At 41.8% G+C, this 17,165-nt stretch overlaps 1 protein-coding gene across 4 annotated transcripts in view; it reads left to right on the plus strand.

Annotated features, from left to right (window-relative positions):
• The window catches only part of myt1lb (myelin transcription factor 1-like, b), a 146,159-nt gene that overhangs the window by 117,653 nt on the left and 11,341 nt on the right, over positions 1–17,165 (plus strand). For 3 of the 4 annotated variants that reach the window (XM_072689140.1, XM_072689139.1, XM_072689142.1), the window contains 4 exons: positions 4,640–4,852; positions 12,812–12,933; positions 14,925–14,993; positions 16,201–16,263. In XM_072689140.1, the coding sequence (XP_072545241.1) occupies positions 4,640–4,852; positions 12,812–12,933; positions 14,925–14,993; positions 16,201–16,263 (467 nt within the window). The remainder of the gene's footprint in view (positions 1–4,639; positions 4,853–12,811; positions 12,934–14,924; positions 14,994–16,200; positions 16,264–17,165) is intronic. The other variant, XM_072689141.1, reaches the window with a different exon arrangement.

Consider the following 17,165-nt stretch of genomic DNA (forward strand, 5'->3'; position numbering starts at 1 on the left):
GGGATGAGACAGCACAGCACATGGATGCACATGGACCAGAGAGCACAACTCATTTGGTTTGATACAAAATAGCATCATTATATAATTCATATAATTATACTGTTAAATTAAGAATCAGGATTTTATTTTGTTGTCTATTGTCTTTTTTTTATAACTCATTAGAGTAAAGTTCAACCGTTAAGACAAACTGATAAGGCATTACTTATAATGTAATTATATATCTAATATTTTTACTGCAGTGTGATTAAAAACAGTGTTTAAAAAATGCAGACATTATTTGACATATAAATAATACATTCAGTAAAACCTGGATGACAAATTGATGCGAGACTTACCAGGGGGCTTCTTACCCCAGGTAGGAGGGCTTCTTGTCCTGCTAGTGGGACAAGAGGCTCCTTTTAAAGATTTTCTTTTTCGACTGTACCAAAAACTAAATTGGCAGCAATTCCAGTTTTTTTCCAATGTATTACTAAACTCACACACAGATATGGTTTAGCTTAACTGCAGATAGACCCTGGTCCTACAGGAGGCCCCTCATTTTTACCCCATAATTTGTCATTTAATAACATAATGTTGCTCCCAGAATATAAAAAATACCTTTTAGTTATATTTGAATTAAAGGAATGATCATATATGTTATAACTGTAATAAATAAGCAAAAATATTTGGCAAAAGCTCAAACAGACGTCAAATACACCTCAAAACCCGTAGGTAGGTACTTGTAGGACCCTGTTGGCAGTATTGGTGGGTGAGTTTGTGTGCTGTATCTATATGCCTGTCTATTATGGCATGACACAGCCTGCCAGCCAGCAGATGAGAAGCTCAGGCTGTATTACAACGCAATTACATCCATTACTGCACCGAGTTAGTGAGCATCGTAGCCATTGTGCCCAACCTAATAGGTCATTTTATCCATGGGTGAGTTGAAGAGGCGTATGTGTGATGTGGCTTTGGTGCAGTCTGCAGTCAGTGTGTATATATGTGTGTGTATATAAGTGTGTGTGTGTATGAGAGGAACTTTATCAGTGAAATTATCCTACAAAGGAATTGTCATGGGCTTTGATGTTCTGGAGTTAAAATGAGCTGTGCTTAACACTAATGTCTGCTTCTAAGCCATAACACAGTTCCATAAAAACAGAAGTGTGTGTTATGCTTTAGAAACAGACATTAGAGTTAAGCACAGCTCATTTTAACTTCCTAACATCCTTCCTCACCATTCTGGTTTGATCTTTGCACAGTAAGACACTTTGAAGTACACCTCAAAACAGAAACTTAGCCTGGCACGCATTTCAGCCATGTCTTTAAAGATGCCGTGGCTGCACTCTGACCTTGTACTTGGCAGGAGAAGCTCCTGCCTGTTGCTTGACTGAATACACACATAGTTAGAGAAAACACATCTACATGAGTACTGATCACCATTTGTAAAAAAAAAAAAAATAATAAATTAGACATACAGATATGCAGGTACATGATGATTCATCTAAATTTTGAATGATCAGAATCTGTAATAATAATACAATGTATTAATATTTCAAGTATAGAATCAACTTTTAGACACAGTGAGTTGAATAGTGTATAGTGTATAAATAACTCCTAAAGAAACATTTGTGCAATAATATCAATTCTAAATAGTGTCATAATGCATCTAAAGAATCAAATGAAATTGAATTGAATCGTGGTGAAATTTAAGCTCTTGTGATTCTTTAAATCATTTTCTAAAGAATCTTATTGAATTGAATCAGGATGTGATGATACATTGGACCATTTTCTAAAGACATGAATTAAATCATGGTGAACTTTGGTGGTCCCACAAATCACTGAATAAATGCTCTAAGAATCAAATTATATTTCTCCATGATTCAACTCAATTTAAGATCACAACACTTTGAACCATTTTCTAAAGTAGCAAATTGAAATGAATCATGGTGAAATTTTAGATCTCATGATCCACTTAATAATCAAGAATCTGAACTGGATTTAATCATGATGGAATCTGAGATCTCATGATCCACTGAATCCCTTTCTAAAGAATCAAATTAATTGAATCATACTAACATTTTGAGGTTTCATGGTGCACTGAATCGTTCCCTAAAGAAGTGTAAGCGAATCGAGCCTTACACCCCAAATGAACACACACACTCATCTGGCTTTGACACTAATGGTGAGGTGTGCTAGGAATGGATGGAAAGGAGATAGGAAGGAAGGAGGGATGATGGCATATGGTCGGTGAACGGAAGTGCCCTGAGCGAGAGAGGGCTTCCTTCTCTCTCTCTCTCTCTCCTCCATCCATCTCCTGTCAGTGAGCGGAGCGGAGAGGAGGATGAGAAGCAGCTGGCCTGCGGCAAAACCCATCTCCTCCTGCCACTGACTGAGAGACAGCATGGTGGCTTCTCTCCATTTCTGCCAGCTGTGCCTGCACTGAGACTCCAGCACTCTGCAGCAGCTTCCAACCCATTATTTCACATCTAAAATAACAGCATCAAATAGGGGCTGAATCAGAGCTGTTTGTCAGCAGTAAAGCTGTGGTGGAAATCGACTGAGAGTGTTATGATCATTAGATTCGGTGCTGCCTGCATACGATTCATTAATGCTGGTAACTACAGACTTGAAATGATACAGGATCTTCCTCACTTTATTCAAATGTAGGAATAGGCAGTAGAGATGGATCGTCTTTTCTTCTGTTCTCTCTCTCCCTCTGTAATTGGAGTAAGTGAGTGAGTTTAATAGAGTGTGAGGTGACCTCCTGCTTCTCCTGTTTAGTTCTCCTGAGGTTGGTTCACATGGTGATGGAGGTCAGGGTCAGGCTAAGCCAGGTGCCTTGTGGAACAGGAGGAGGTTCTAGGCCAGCTCTCTTTAACCAGCGCCACCTCCCACCACTGCCTGTAACTGTCCGACCTAACAGAAACCAACATGGTACATCACAAGTCCAGTCACAGCTGAACAAAAACACAGCAGAGCAGGTCCTAAATAGAAGAGGATTTGATTGCATTTAGTGACAAGAGCATTAGCGAAGTCACCACCCCACCTTATCCCCAACTCATCCCAAAAGTATTAGATGGAGCACCAGCCATCATTCCAAAGCCCCTCTTGCCCACCCCTGGCATTAGGCATGGTCCCAATAGGTTCATGTGTATCTGCTCCAGAGAGTCCTATTCTATTGCGATGTACAGATACTAGACAAGCTGTGTGTGTTAAAGTAGCTGATTGCAGTAATTAGAAGGGGTATCCACAAATATATATATATATATATATATATATATATATATATATATATATGCTAACACAAGCATTTTGGACAGTGTGCACCGCGACCACGGTACAGTGATAGTGCAAATTGGGGGTGGACAGTATGGTACAAACATTATATCACAATAGTTAAAGACATTTTAACGGTACACAATATTTATTGTAATATTTTATATGCCTACAAAATACATCCGTAGCAGCAGAATTTTTTTTTACTGCTATACAAATATTCTCCCATAGTTAGAACAGTGTGTTTATTCAACCGTGCTGCACTTCATCCAATTAAACAGCACGGTATGGTACAATAAAATGCCATATTGCCCACTCCTAGTATGAATACACATACTGTTGCACCCTTAATATTTGCATATGAAATTATGACATATCTGAGTAGCCTAGAGCCTCCTGAAAATCCCAGGTGTAACACATCCCAGGTGTGCCCCTCTCAGTAATTGCAGTTGTGTTCAAACAGAATTCCAAAAAATGGCACCAAATTAGCCTGAGGTCATAAAGGTCAATTGTTTCGATCTCTTTCCCACATTCTGCACATCAGTACTTAAGCCGTTAACTCTCAGTGTCAGTGGACACACAGGCCAGGCACTTACTGAAGCATTACTGATTCCATTCGTAACTTCAGCTGGATCTTGCCCTTGGCCAGGCGAGCATGACCACCATTGCCCTTGACTTCCCTTTAAAGTGCAGAGTGCTGCTTTTAAAAGCTGCTGAAGCCCTGGGTGCAGCAGATTAGATCAGGGGAAGAAGGTTTGCATGTGTGCTCGGATTAGGTTCTGTAGCATCACCACTGAAGAAGCCACTGTGTAATTTCCATTATCTGGTCATTAATCTCGCAATCTATCTGTAATAACAGGGTTATTTATTATCCGCCATTCCATTTAATCCTCGTTATATTCCAGCTACCTGTTTCTGCAGGGGCACGTTCACTTCCATAGCGTTAATCATGTTGGAAACCGTCCACACACACACACACACACACACACATCTACAGACAAACAAACACACACACACAGAGAGCCGCATTAGGAAACAGCAGCTGAATGTTTTTGTGTGAAACCAGATCAAGCTGAGGAGAGAGAGAAAGGGAGCAAGGAAAGAGGACACGTCTCACACTGTCTTTTATTTTTTCCTCCTTCCTTCCTCCTCTTCTTCCTTCCTTCCTTTCTTCCTCTTTCTCCATTCCTGTCTCTCTCTCACACACACACACACTTTTCTAAACTCTCTCAATTCTTTCTAACTCGCCCTTTACCCTTAAACCTTTTTCTCATCACCTCTGCTCTCATCCTCCCATGCTGTCTCTCTCTTCCCCTCTCTCTCCTTTTCCATCTACCACCCCCTCCTCTCCCCTCCGCTCCCTCTCTCTCCCTCTTTTGGGTAGAAGCGAGACGTTGAGGTGGATGATGATGGAGTGATGATGGACGTGAGCGTGTGTAAGCGTGTTGGCGGAGGCGGCCGCTCGCTCGGCCCGCTGGAGCCCGTGTTGGGCCGGCGGGAGCGGGAGGTCCTGCCGAGCACCCGCTGCTGCACCCTCGACCCCTGGGAGCTGCCCGTCGACTACACCAAGATCAAACGCCTGGAGCACGACAGAGAGGTGCTCACGTGCACCCAGACACACACACATACATACATACACATGCACACACATGCACGCACACACACACATCACCACACTAATGGAGTATAGAGAAACACATATTAGAGCAAATAGGACTGCAGATCTCAAGTGTGTTTGACAAAGCAGCCAGATTATTTGAGCCATAACCAAAGCCTTGGTCAGTAAGAGGTCAGGGATGTTGCTATTGGACAGTGTTCATCTCTGAAGAATAACCACTATTGTCCGGTTTACTAATATAATACATCCTGGACTCAGTTCATTATGAAAGTACTACTATCAAGACACTGTCCATTATATATTATATGTATAAATATTAAATGCTCATAAATTGGACAACTGAAGGTATTTTGTGGGAAAACAAGACATTCAGTTCAGTTTAATTAAAATTTATTCATATAGGCTTTCCACATCAAATGTCAAAAAACAGTCTTATAAAGATCAGAGTCTGAGCCTCTTTACAATAAATGATTGCATTACTTCATTACTATAAGCCAATAAATTACTAGGTGATAAATTACTATCATTACTACGACACCATATACATTTAAAGTCAGGTAAACTAAAATATTTTGTAAAAATATGCAAACTTACGATCCTCTGATGATCTGGCAGTTAGACAGTTGCACCACTTTAGAGCTATGAAACCACATGTATTTCTGCATCCAGTAAAGAACGTAAAGTACGGTGGTGTATTCTTCACAACTCTAGAGTTGCACAACTATCTAACTGCCTGCTTGCCAAAAGACGATCCTAGGAATCCCAGGAATGGCACTTAGTGAACTAATTGGTGAGGAGGACACTCATTTTGGAGCATTTTAATTGGTCATCATGACATCATGACACAATGTAAAGAACAACTGCCAGATTCACAATGAGCCAAAAAGCAAAAAATAGCAAAAATGGAGGCAAAGGTTTGTGCAACAGCAACAACAAACTGTTATAGTATTAAAAACAGTGATTCCAGGACTCAGCGGTCTAATGTGCTACCAGATATCGCAAGGTTGAATCCCAAACGATGCTGCTTTGCCATCAGCAGCCAGAGTCTGAGAGAGCACAATGGTGCTCTTTCTCCTCATCACTCTCACAGAAAAGACATGTGTTAAGTCCTTACTGTCCTAGTGTCAGGAGAATTGCTAGTGCTAGGGGGAGCTATGAACAGGTGGGTAATTTGGCAGTATAGGGGAAAAAAAGTAACACTTGTATACAGTGGTGCATTAATTCCAGACTAGAAAATAGTTGTCTAAAATGGGAATTTAAAAACATTATTTAGGACTTCAAACCTGGATATGAATCAATAAAACATCAGTTCATCACCAAGGCTTATAATTAATGCAGTTCTGCATCACAGTGATGCATTTCTAGTCACAAACAGCAGCACTCTTCACATAAGTGCTAACAGTTCTCAAGTACATTCACTGTGCTGTGAAATGAGTGATCTGGCAAATCACGGTGCTTCACACAGCCTGACAAATCAAAGGTGCTCCACAGAACGCAGAGAACACTTACTAAAGCCTTATATCACCATTAGTCACAATGAATCACAATTAATAACTAATGACACAGTATCACTCTAAATCAATTTTCACTCACAGCTGTCATTTCCTACTGCAGCTCTAACGTCAGAGGTTCTCAGTTTACAGGGGGACGTGTTTAGCTTGGCCCATTTCAGTAAAGAGCTTCGCTTTTCACTAAACGTTTCAATTAACCGAATAATTTAGTCCAGAATTAGCTTTGTGTCTGGAAAAGCAGCTGAACATTAAAGAGGCTACATCATAGAAAGAAACAAGCTTTACACCTAAGACTGTTTAAAGTAACTGGTTGACCTGTATTCATTCAACACACAGTAGTCATGCAGTGTCCACTACTACCCTGCAAATTAAACATTAGCCAGTTTAAGCTGATTGGCTGATTGGTTTGATGTTTTAGCTGATCTATAAGCATGATCAACCTGACTGACATATGCAACCATGATGGTTGACCAGAATGACCAAGCTGTTCGGCCAACAACACCAAGCTGGTCGACCAGCGTAAACAGCATAACCAAGCTGGATGAACATCATGCCCGGCATCGCCAAGCTGAACAACCAGCATGACCAGCTAACCAATAAGCCCAAGTAGGGGCAAGCAGCATGACCAGCAAGACCAGCAAGACCAAGTTGGGACAACCAGCCAAAGCTGTTCTTAAGATGGATTTTTTAGCAGGGGACTCAGTTTCGATACTTCAGTCTGGACCCAACCTTCAGGCCAGACTGCCTTTGAAACAAGACACAATGCAGGACAGCCAATCAGAGCTGAGGTCACATACATAGAGTACTGTGCAAAAGTGTTAGGAGAACTCTAAATAATACTAAACTCCATGAGAGAACTATGGAGATGTTCTCATGTTCACATTGATGGAAAAACATGATTTTCTTTAAGAATATTATTAGTATTTATTTTAATATTAGTGTTTTACTGAGGAAATAAACACTTACTGCCCAGATAAGCAGCTTCTGCACAATACTGCATGTCAGTCTTAAAGGCACAGTAAGAAAACCGGCTTTTTCATTCTAGGGATAAAGAGAGGCTGGGAAAAGTTCATGTTAAAGCAAATGGGATGGGATGTTATGGTCTGAAAAGCTCCAGGACCCTTTAAAGGACTGGATGCTCTGAACGTGTTTGTTCTGCTTGAGAAAAGGAGGACAGACCACTTTCTCCTAATGCACATTCTGAAAGGTGTCATGGACGTGTCAGTCCATACGCTGCACAGGCTTGATGGCTCCTGGCAAGACGCAGACATGCTGAAACAAAAACACACCATGTTCTCTCACATACCAACCTACACATCACAGGCCTGGGATGGTTGTCTCCTTACACCAAGACACACTAGCACACATTATATACAGGCTGATAAACACACACACACACACGCACACACACACACACACAAACATAGCTCTCTCACCTGCCTTGCAATGATGTCTGTCACCTCAAAGCCCCTTCAGTAGACACTGTATGCTTCAGTAGATATCCTGTGTGCTTCTGCAGCCTGCTTCCCACATACAGATGTACGATTCCTCACTTTTAGGCTTAGGCTAGTCTTTGCTCATGTGGGCAAAAATATACACTACATGAATGCATTTAGCTACTTGAGGTTGCACCCATTGCTGATGCATACACACCCACCGTCCCTGTAGAGATGTATTGCCAATAGAATAGGACTCTCTGGAGCAGATAAACATTAACATAGTGGCACCATGTCTAATGCCAGGCATGGGCTAGAGAGGTATAAAGCCCTCCTGCATTGAGCTGTGTAACTGTGTTCTTGGGAATGATTGATGGTGCTACATTCAATACATTTGGGGGGTTGGGGATGAGGAGAGGTTCTGATCATCCAACATCCAGACCTCACTAATGCACTTGTCACTAAATGCACTAGATTAAATGCTCCTTCCCTGGACAGTAGAGCCATTTAATCCAACAAAAGCAGGATAAGCTCTTTTTAGTACTCTTGATTTGGTAAGAAGCAATGAATGAGCAGGTGTCCCAATACCCAATACCAACACAATCTGTCCATATTGTGTATATAAACACTGTTTGCCCCATGAATGACATTTCAGTAACCAATAAATGGACATAATGGACACGATAAAGGGTCAATGCTGGGGATGTGCTGATCTTGGGTCACACTCTAAGCAGTAACCTCACCCATCATAATGCTGAACTTACTGATCCAAGAACTTACATTAGCTAGCAAGCTGGCTAATCTGACATAGCTTCCATCCATCCATTAATCCCTTTGTCCATCTTTTCATTCATACATCAGTGTGTTGGTCCAACTGACCATGAACAGTTTTGTATAACATGTAGGTCTTTTTATCCTTCAAAACTTGGGCTGGATGGTTGATGTAACTTTTAATGTAACTCCTAAAGTATCACTGTGAAACTTCTTTCCACACAATTTTCACCCCGTCCACATTTTTTTTCATGTTCAGATATTTGAATATCTGCTAGGTTTCCTACCATGAAGTGATGCTACCAGGATGAGAGCCTAGGGTGAAGGCTAGCTGCTAACACAACATCCCTGAACAGCTCTCAGCACACTCGGAAGAGGACTCTAGGGTTGAGGTTGAGGTTGAGGTAGGGGCAGCCCTCCCACTCAGAAAGCAAGGCCAATTATGCTGTTTTGGTCTCTTGACCGCAAATGGCTGCAGCATGACTGAGGATCGAACCCGCAGTCAGCTCATAGACAGCTGTTCAGCTTGGTAACCTGGGACTTTTACTTTAGCGTGCTGTTATGTTGCCTAATGTAGTGTTTCTTACATAATTAAGTAGACATTACAGCTGTTGTTTGGGTTGGGAATGTTTAAAGGAAACGGTGGTGCCCACTTGTGCTGTAATGGGGTTGAGGTTGAGGTAAAAAGTCTCTAACACAGTTCTCTTGTTATTTCAAGCTCATCCTCTTTCTGATATGGGTTGATTGTGCTGATTCTCATAAGCTGCGGTGCGGCTCGTCCGTAATTTTGTTTATATTTCCTGCTAGATTCATTTTTTGATCAGTATATGTCTGATGATGATAGAAGTGGCTTAGCACAACCATGCACACACAGGCATCCAGGCACACAGGCCCATGCTCTGATTTCACCATACTGCCATCTAGTGTATATGTTTGGTAGCGTGATTTTACCTGCTGATGTCAGTTCACCGCATATTCTGGTGAGACAAAAAAGGTGAAGATATTAGCAGAACGTTCTACATTCTTTGCAGAGATGCTTTTTTACAAGTCCTGCCTTCTCTGTGTGTGTTTTCCGTCTCAGAGACACCAGGCTTAAAGACCTGCCTGCGTGTTCGTGAAGGCCGTTGCTTAGATCCTCTCGTCTCTCAGACAAAGCCCAATCGACAGATTAATTTTCACTTCCTCCGCGTCACGTTTCCCTTGGATGCATTGATTGACTGGCGCAGTTCAACAGCCAATTGAGGTTTCGTTATTTGCATACAAATTGGCTGTGGAACGGCGCTGTGCTTTCCATGATTTTGTGTGTCTGCGTATGTATGTGTGTGTAGGTGGCGTTGGATGAAGACACCTGTGAGTGTGTGTATATGCATGTGTTGACTCTCTGAAGAACAGTGGGAACGTTTGATTGTTACTAATGACAGCGACTGCTGATTCACACACTGATGGCATAGCTTGTGCTGTTAAATGCAGGGTGTAAAAAATGCACTATTTGGTGTGTTGTGTGTGTGTGTTTGTGTGGGTGCGTGTGTGTGTGTGTGTGCGTTTAAGCGAGATTTGACAAGTTCCTTTGTCTGGTCTGAAGACACTCTGCAGATGGGGCAGAACACTCTCTGTCACAGTTTCTCCAAGACCACTTCTCTATTGCATCCTTTAAAGGGCTCATATTACAGAATCAAGACTAAACCCTATACTACATGGGCAAAAGTATTTGGACACCTGGTCATTCACGAAATCAAAGGTCTTAAAAAGACTTTATCCTGCTTTTTCTGGAGTACCTGTCTCTGCTGTCCAGGGATTTGCAGCATTGCTGTGAGAATTTGATTGCATTCAGCGACAAGAGCATTACTGAGGTCAAGATGTTGAACAATCACCATCACACCTCATCCCCAAATCCCCAACTAATTTCAAAAATATTGAATGGAGCACCGACCATCATTCCTGAGAACACAGTTGCAGGTGTGCGGCGGCTGGGCTTTATACCCCTCTAGCCCCTCTAGGTTCCTATTTATCTGCTCCAGTCTCTACAGGGACTAGACATGCTGTGTGTGTGCATTTGCGCATCTGTGTGAACAATGGGAGCTACTTAAAGTAGGTAAATGCATTTATTAGAAGGGGTCAGATACGTTTTTTGCCTTCTGTGCTCAGTAAACGGGGCTAGAAACTCTTTTGCTCTCTTTAATATCCCTCCTCCACACTGGTGCTCATTAGAGAGAGAAGCTATAGTTTGCAGTTCTTTGTGGACATTAACAGGAACAGGATGCACCCAGACAAACTTAAAAAACGGCTACAAAAAAATACATAAAGTGTATGTAAACTTGTGCCTCTGTTCCACCACATATTTTCTTTAACCTCTGCTTGTTTACAGTCAGCGTGTTCCTGCTCGTCATATAAGCTTATGTGTTCTGCTCAAGATGAGCTGTTCTGCTGCCGTCTTGATGCTCATTGGTTTGGTCTGCAACCATGACAACAGAGCTCTGATTGGTCAGCCTGATGTTAACGGTACCGGAAAACGCAGAAAATAGATCAGGCTCTAATTGAAAAATTAGTTATGAGTTGTGGAGTCATGGTGAATAGACCGTAAAATGTAAGGTGTGGGTGGATATGGGCATTTTAAAAACATAGAACCACATCCTAGCCTTCACCCTCCCAGTGCTGGTAGCATCACATGGTGGAGGAGACATCAATCAATCAATCAATCAATCAATAAAAATATAAGAAAAAGGTGGAATATGGGCCCTTTAATTCTCTTAAGTCTTTGTTTTATTACTTCGGGTGATATGAGTGATATGGCATTAATGTAATTGCTAACATTTTAGGGGCAGTGTTGGCTCAGCGATTAGAGCACCGGGCTATCGATAACAGAGTTGTGGGTTCTATTCCCGGGCTTGGCAAGCTGCCACTGTTGGGCCCTTGAGCAAGGCCCTTTAATCTCTCTGCTCCCCAGGCACTGGAGTTGGCTGCCCACCACTCTGGGTGTGTGTGTTCACTACCACAGATGGGTTAAATGCGGAAGACACATTTCGCTGTACACAATACGTGCACCTTTACCTTTTTATTTTAAAAAGGTGATGCATGATCCCAAATAACATGTCCATGTCTGGCCATGTGGTTTTGTCCACGGGTTCTATGTTGGCCCCACATATGGATGCCCACCAGGGTCAGTGATGGGATCAGGAAGGGGTAAACATGGGCCACACCTGAGTTGTACACTGCACATGGGGTCTAGATGGGATCCATGTGAGATTAAGGTGGGATGTAGTGATGCAACAACACCCACTTAAAGTCCATGCCCACCTGGAACCCACCTAGCCCACACTCCACCCGTGTGAGCCCCACATGACCATGCTGACTGGGAAATGTCACAATATATAATTTCTCTCTGTGTAATGAAACCTTTTACCACTGTAGAGCCAAAGTCTCTATCTTTGTCTATCTTCAAAATGGCAGCTTTACAGGAGAAACCTTCTTAACTTTTAATGGAAGACGATGTAAAAAGAGTTTATTCCAAGTGATTTTGAAACATTTCTATTGGTCCATTCATGTTGAAAAAAGAAAAAGTGAAAAAAGATGTAAAACAGTTTAAAGTTTATGAAAGACTTAATCATTATTATGATCATCATCATTATTATTACTATTATTATTATTATTATTACTACTACTACAGTTATTGTTGAGCTTATTGCTGCTGCAGTTCGTGCCACTGTGCCCCCTCGTCCTGTGGCCTTGCTCCCAGTGTAAATGAGCAGTCACTGATGTGGATCTGGCTGCTGTAGATCAGTGTGCATGTGAACATAGAGAGGCGGCAGCTCCCTTCGCCAGGCTGTATCTGCTCCTCCACTGCTGAGGGACAAAGGCCAACTGGAAGGCCTCCCAAATGAGGCGCTACGGCAGCAGCTAGTGCCACACCTCACACACTCACACTCACACACAGCCTGCTAGGAGCTAGACAAGATTTACCCAGACACCCTCCCCCCAAACACATTTCATCTGGCTTCCCTCTCTCACTGACTTTCTGTCTCTGGCTCTCTCTATCTTTCTCTCTCTCTCTCTCTCACGTTCCCGTTCCCGATCCAAATATCGGTTCAGATAGTGTCCCATTTCCAGATATTACACTGCCATATATGCTGACGATGGGAAATATCAGACTTGTTAAAGCAGTGTAATAACAATTTGGTAATCTCTCTCTCTCTCCCTCTCTCGCTCTTTCTCTCTTTTTTTAGTCAGATGATCTGGACCCCTTCCAGGACATTTTGGAGGACAGTGCGTATGCCACGGATGTCACCATCCCGAGTCCCAAGCCAAAATTTGCTCCCTGCAAAGAAAGCAAAAAGGACCTGATAACGTAAGCCTGAAGGGGGGGCCATGTCACTCTCTTCCGCCCACCCCCGCATCCACTCTCCTCTCCGCCCACTTGCCGTCTCTCTTTTTCTGTTCTCTTCTGTTGCTCCGCTTAGGGTGATCAGTGCTCAGCTGCATGCTGCATAACGCAAGGATGTCCTGGCAGGTTCTCTTCAGTTCTAGCTGGAAAAGCTCCTTTAGGCTAGCTTCTGCCTCTGGCTCTGGCTTTCCGTGCTTTCTCTCTTGATGCTTTATTGGAATAAAACATCATTCTCGTTTTACCTGTTCATGTTGCAGCTGCTCTCTAGCATCTTCTAGATGTTCTAGGAGGTTTAGCACCCTCACACCCAAGCAGACAGTGAAGCTAAACTGGAAACAATGAACCCTAATCTGATGACAAAACCAACTGACAATCAAAGCGACACTTCATTTCGACCCTTCTGTATGTGACGCTCTTATAAGCTTTACAAATGCTACTCTGGACTTATCCAGTGCCTATTAAAGCAACCTTATTTAGCATTTTGCCTAAAATACACCATATGGACAAAATAATTGGGACATTCCTCTTAATCATCGAATTCAGGTGTCTCATCAAGCCCCTAGCCATGCAGTCTTCCTTTACACTTATTAGTGAAAGAATAAGAAGTTCTAATGAGCTCACTGAACTCTAGCGTGGTTCTGTATGTAATAGGAGACACCGCTGCAGCAACATCAAGTCAGCTTGTGAAATTTCTTCCCACCTAGATCTTCCACCATCAGCTGCGAGTGGTATTATTGAGCAGTGTAAGCGTTTAGGAGGAACCACAGAGAGCAGCTAAGCCACCGAGTGTCAGACTACGAAAAGCTACAGAGTGGGGTCAGGACCAAGTGCTGAGCTCAGAGCATAGTGCAGAAAGGTCTCCAACACTCTGCAGCTGACTCAATAACTGCAGAGTTCCCAACCTTAATGCATATGGATCTAGAATGGGGTGTCATAAAAGCTCTGGTAGTTCTGATGTGTAGGTGTCCCAATACCTTTGTCCATGTACAGCAGCTTCAAAATCGTTGTGATGCTACACTGACTTGCAACAGGGAGAATAGCGTCTCTATCTTTGCCACTCTGGTATTAGGCACACCAGCAACTGCACTGTGGAACTTTGGTGAAGCGGGGCAGGACAGCACTCCCAGGAACTGTGTACCACCGCTCAACCAGATTTGCGCCGTATTTATATAAAATTTTTCAGTGACAGAGCTGTATCTCTCAGCTTGTCCAAAAATGCGTGTCTACAACATGTCCTTTAGAGGAGGCTCAAAGCTGGATTACACTTCCAGACTGTAGGGTAAGCCCAGGAGCAAGAAATACTGATTCTCTCATAATTCTGCTTTAAACCTTCAACCTCTTCATGCTCGTTCCAGGCGTAAAGCTTATGAAGGTGTCACGTGGGTCCCTTTGCCAAAATGAAGTGTTACCATTTTTCCTGTCTAACGGCTGCACACAAAATTATGTTTCCATTTTTTTTGTTGTTCTGGACGTTTGATTCTATCTACTTTTTTCTGGAGACAGATGCCCAACACCAGGGTGTGATGGAAGTGGTCACGTAACCGGTAATTACGCCTCGCATAGAAGGTGTGACTTCATTTTCTCATGGTGGATTAAGTCCTATCAATTTATTGTTTTCAGCTTACCTCGACTATACTGTCAAACAGTAGCTAGGACAGTACCATATCCAAGTTAACCCTCTGATTACCAGAGATTACAATAAGAACTGAGCTGGTGCAGTAATGGTCAAAACAGTGTGCTGTTCAGAGGGTTAACAGAATGTAAACGTGATATCCCCTGCACTTGCACCATGGCTTTTCTGCATTTACAATTTTTTGTGAGCTGATTTTTGTGTTCTGTGTGTGGTGTGTTTGTTGGTTTGTGTTTTAAGTTTTCTTCTGATTCAGTGTTCTTTCTTTATCTTCCTAATCTGCATTTTTTACACTAATATCCACTTTTCTTTTACAATCTTCCAGTCTTTCAGGTTGTCCTTTAGCCGATAAAAGCATTCGAAGTATGATGGCAACCAATTCACAAGAACTCAAGTAAGACTCTGATGAATTTAGAAAAACAGAAATGCAGAAAGTTACAGAAGTGACTCTGAATTTCTCTGAAACTGAGAACTCTGAAACTGAATTTTCTGACAGTATAAAACTATGACAACCTTTGAATTTACTAATAAAATGACCTGACAGAATTCTTTTCAACAGAATTAACTGAATGTGAAAAAAATATCTGAAAGTTTGTGGACACCCCATCTAATACATTCAGCAACTTTAAGTTGCACCCATTGCTCACACAGATGTGCAAATACACAGTATCTAGTCCATATAGAGAAGTATTGCCAATAGAATAGGATTCTCTCCAGATACAAATGAACCTAATGGCTCCATGCCTAATGCCAGGCGTGGGCTATTTGGGTATAAACCCAGCCAGCATCGCCAGCATTGAGATGTGGAGCAGTGGAGCTGTGTTCTCTGGAATGATGGTTGGTGCTCCATCCAGTACTTTTGGGATGAGTTGGGGAGTTGGGGAGTTGGGGATGAGATATAGTGAAGTGGTGATCCGCCAACGTCCTGACCTTACTAACACTTTTGTCAGTGAATGCAACCACACCCTCGCGGTAGTGCTTAAAAATCTTACTAGATTTCACTGGACATTAGAGACAGCTACTGTTCTTTAATACTCTTGATTTCAGAAGAAACAATGAATGAACAGGTGTCCCAATACTTTTGTCCATACATTGTACAATAAGTAAGCCTTCTTCCCCAGGTTTGAAGCAGTTGCCAATGCTGTTTGTTTTGTTTTTGTCAGTCATCACAGTAAAATTACCTTTCAGCATGAGCATGTATTGATTCTGGCAAGCTTGATGTCTGAACCCAGGTCCAGTGTTGTGTATAAAGTTATTGGACCATGCTAAGCTCTTTGTTCAGGGCAGGCTTTGCAAAACATACCTGCCCATGCTTCAGTAAGCAACACCTGCCATGTCAGTGTGAACCTTCACTGTCAGCTTATCCTGCAGTTGAATTGAGAAGAAACTTCCAGAACCCCACAATAATGTAGTTTAGCTTAGTTTAGCTTAGTTTTTTATATCAGTAGCGTTCCTGATGGTCAAAAGTATAAGATAAGCTGTTTTGCTTCAATATCTTTCAGCTGCTGGTAATGAGATTATGAGGCTAGTCTCATCAGATTCGAACTGAAAATGTTCTCCTGTCCAATGCTGGACAGTAACAGGGTGTATTTCTGTCCCAGGTGCCCGACTCCGGGCTGTGATGGTTCGGGACATATAACTGGCAACTACGCCTCACACAGAAGGTAAAGCAGAACATGGCATACATACACCTCTACATCGTTGAATCCATTCATTTATGTAAAGCATATTTAAGCAATAATACATGAGAGGGAGTGCTATAAAATATCTCACATTATAGCACAAACCTTGTGTGTATTAATGTGAGTATACAAAAAGGTATTTCAAAATATTAAAAGTCTATCAGCATTCCTCGAGATAAATGATACCACAGTTAGTGCCAACCCCGCAATGTGATTGGCTGAGAAGCGTTTTGGGAATGTCAACATTGCACAATAATGGTTCTCTGACCAAAGCTCTAAGTATAACCTAGCAATGATGCCGGCCAGTGCTTACAATACCAAAACACTGGCCATAACAAAGCAGTCTTATTATGTTATAAATGTTACAGAAGTCCAAATATGTAATCACATAATTATTAGGGGTGTAATAATTCACTAACTCCATACCTTTTAAGGTTTAATACAATACAGTGGGATCTCAATTTAATACATTATATTTTTTAATACATTATTTTTGATACAGCAAAAATAAGAAGTGGGTAAAAATCTGCTTAGTTTTAATATGATAACGGCTCAATTTTCAGTTTACTGGAGAGTATTTAATCATATAAAAAGTACAGTACTTACAATAATGTGCATCCCATAAGATTATATATTAGCCTTGAGCTAAAATATGCTTTAAAGGACGTAGTACTGGAGTTTGAGGTAAATAGGAAGCAATGTTTTCAGAGGAGGTTTGGTCTCCTTACTGAGTAATACACCTTAATGTGTAATAAGCCTTGGAGTGTTTATGAATTACACCTCTGTGCTTCTAGACAGTAATAGAAGTATTAAAAAGGGAGTTTGATTTATTCTCAACTCTTGGATTGTTTGTATTTGATGACTGTGTATTGACCTAATTCACT

The sequence above is a fragment of the Salminus brasiliensis genome, chromosome 10 (genome assembly GCF_030463535.1).
Source record: "Salminus brasiliensis chromosome 10, fSalBra1.hap2, whole genome shotgun sequence".
Classification (NCBI taxonomy): Eukaryota; Metazoa; Chordata; class Actinopteri; order Characiformes; family Bryconidae; genus Salminus; species Salminus brasiliensis.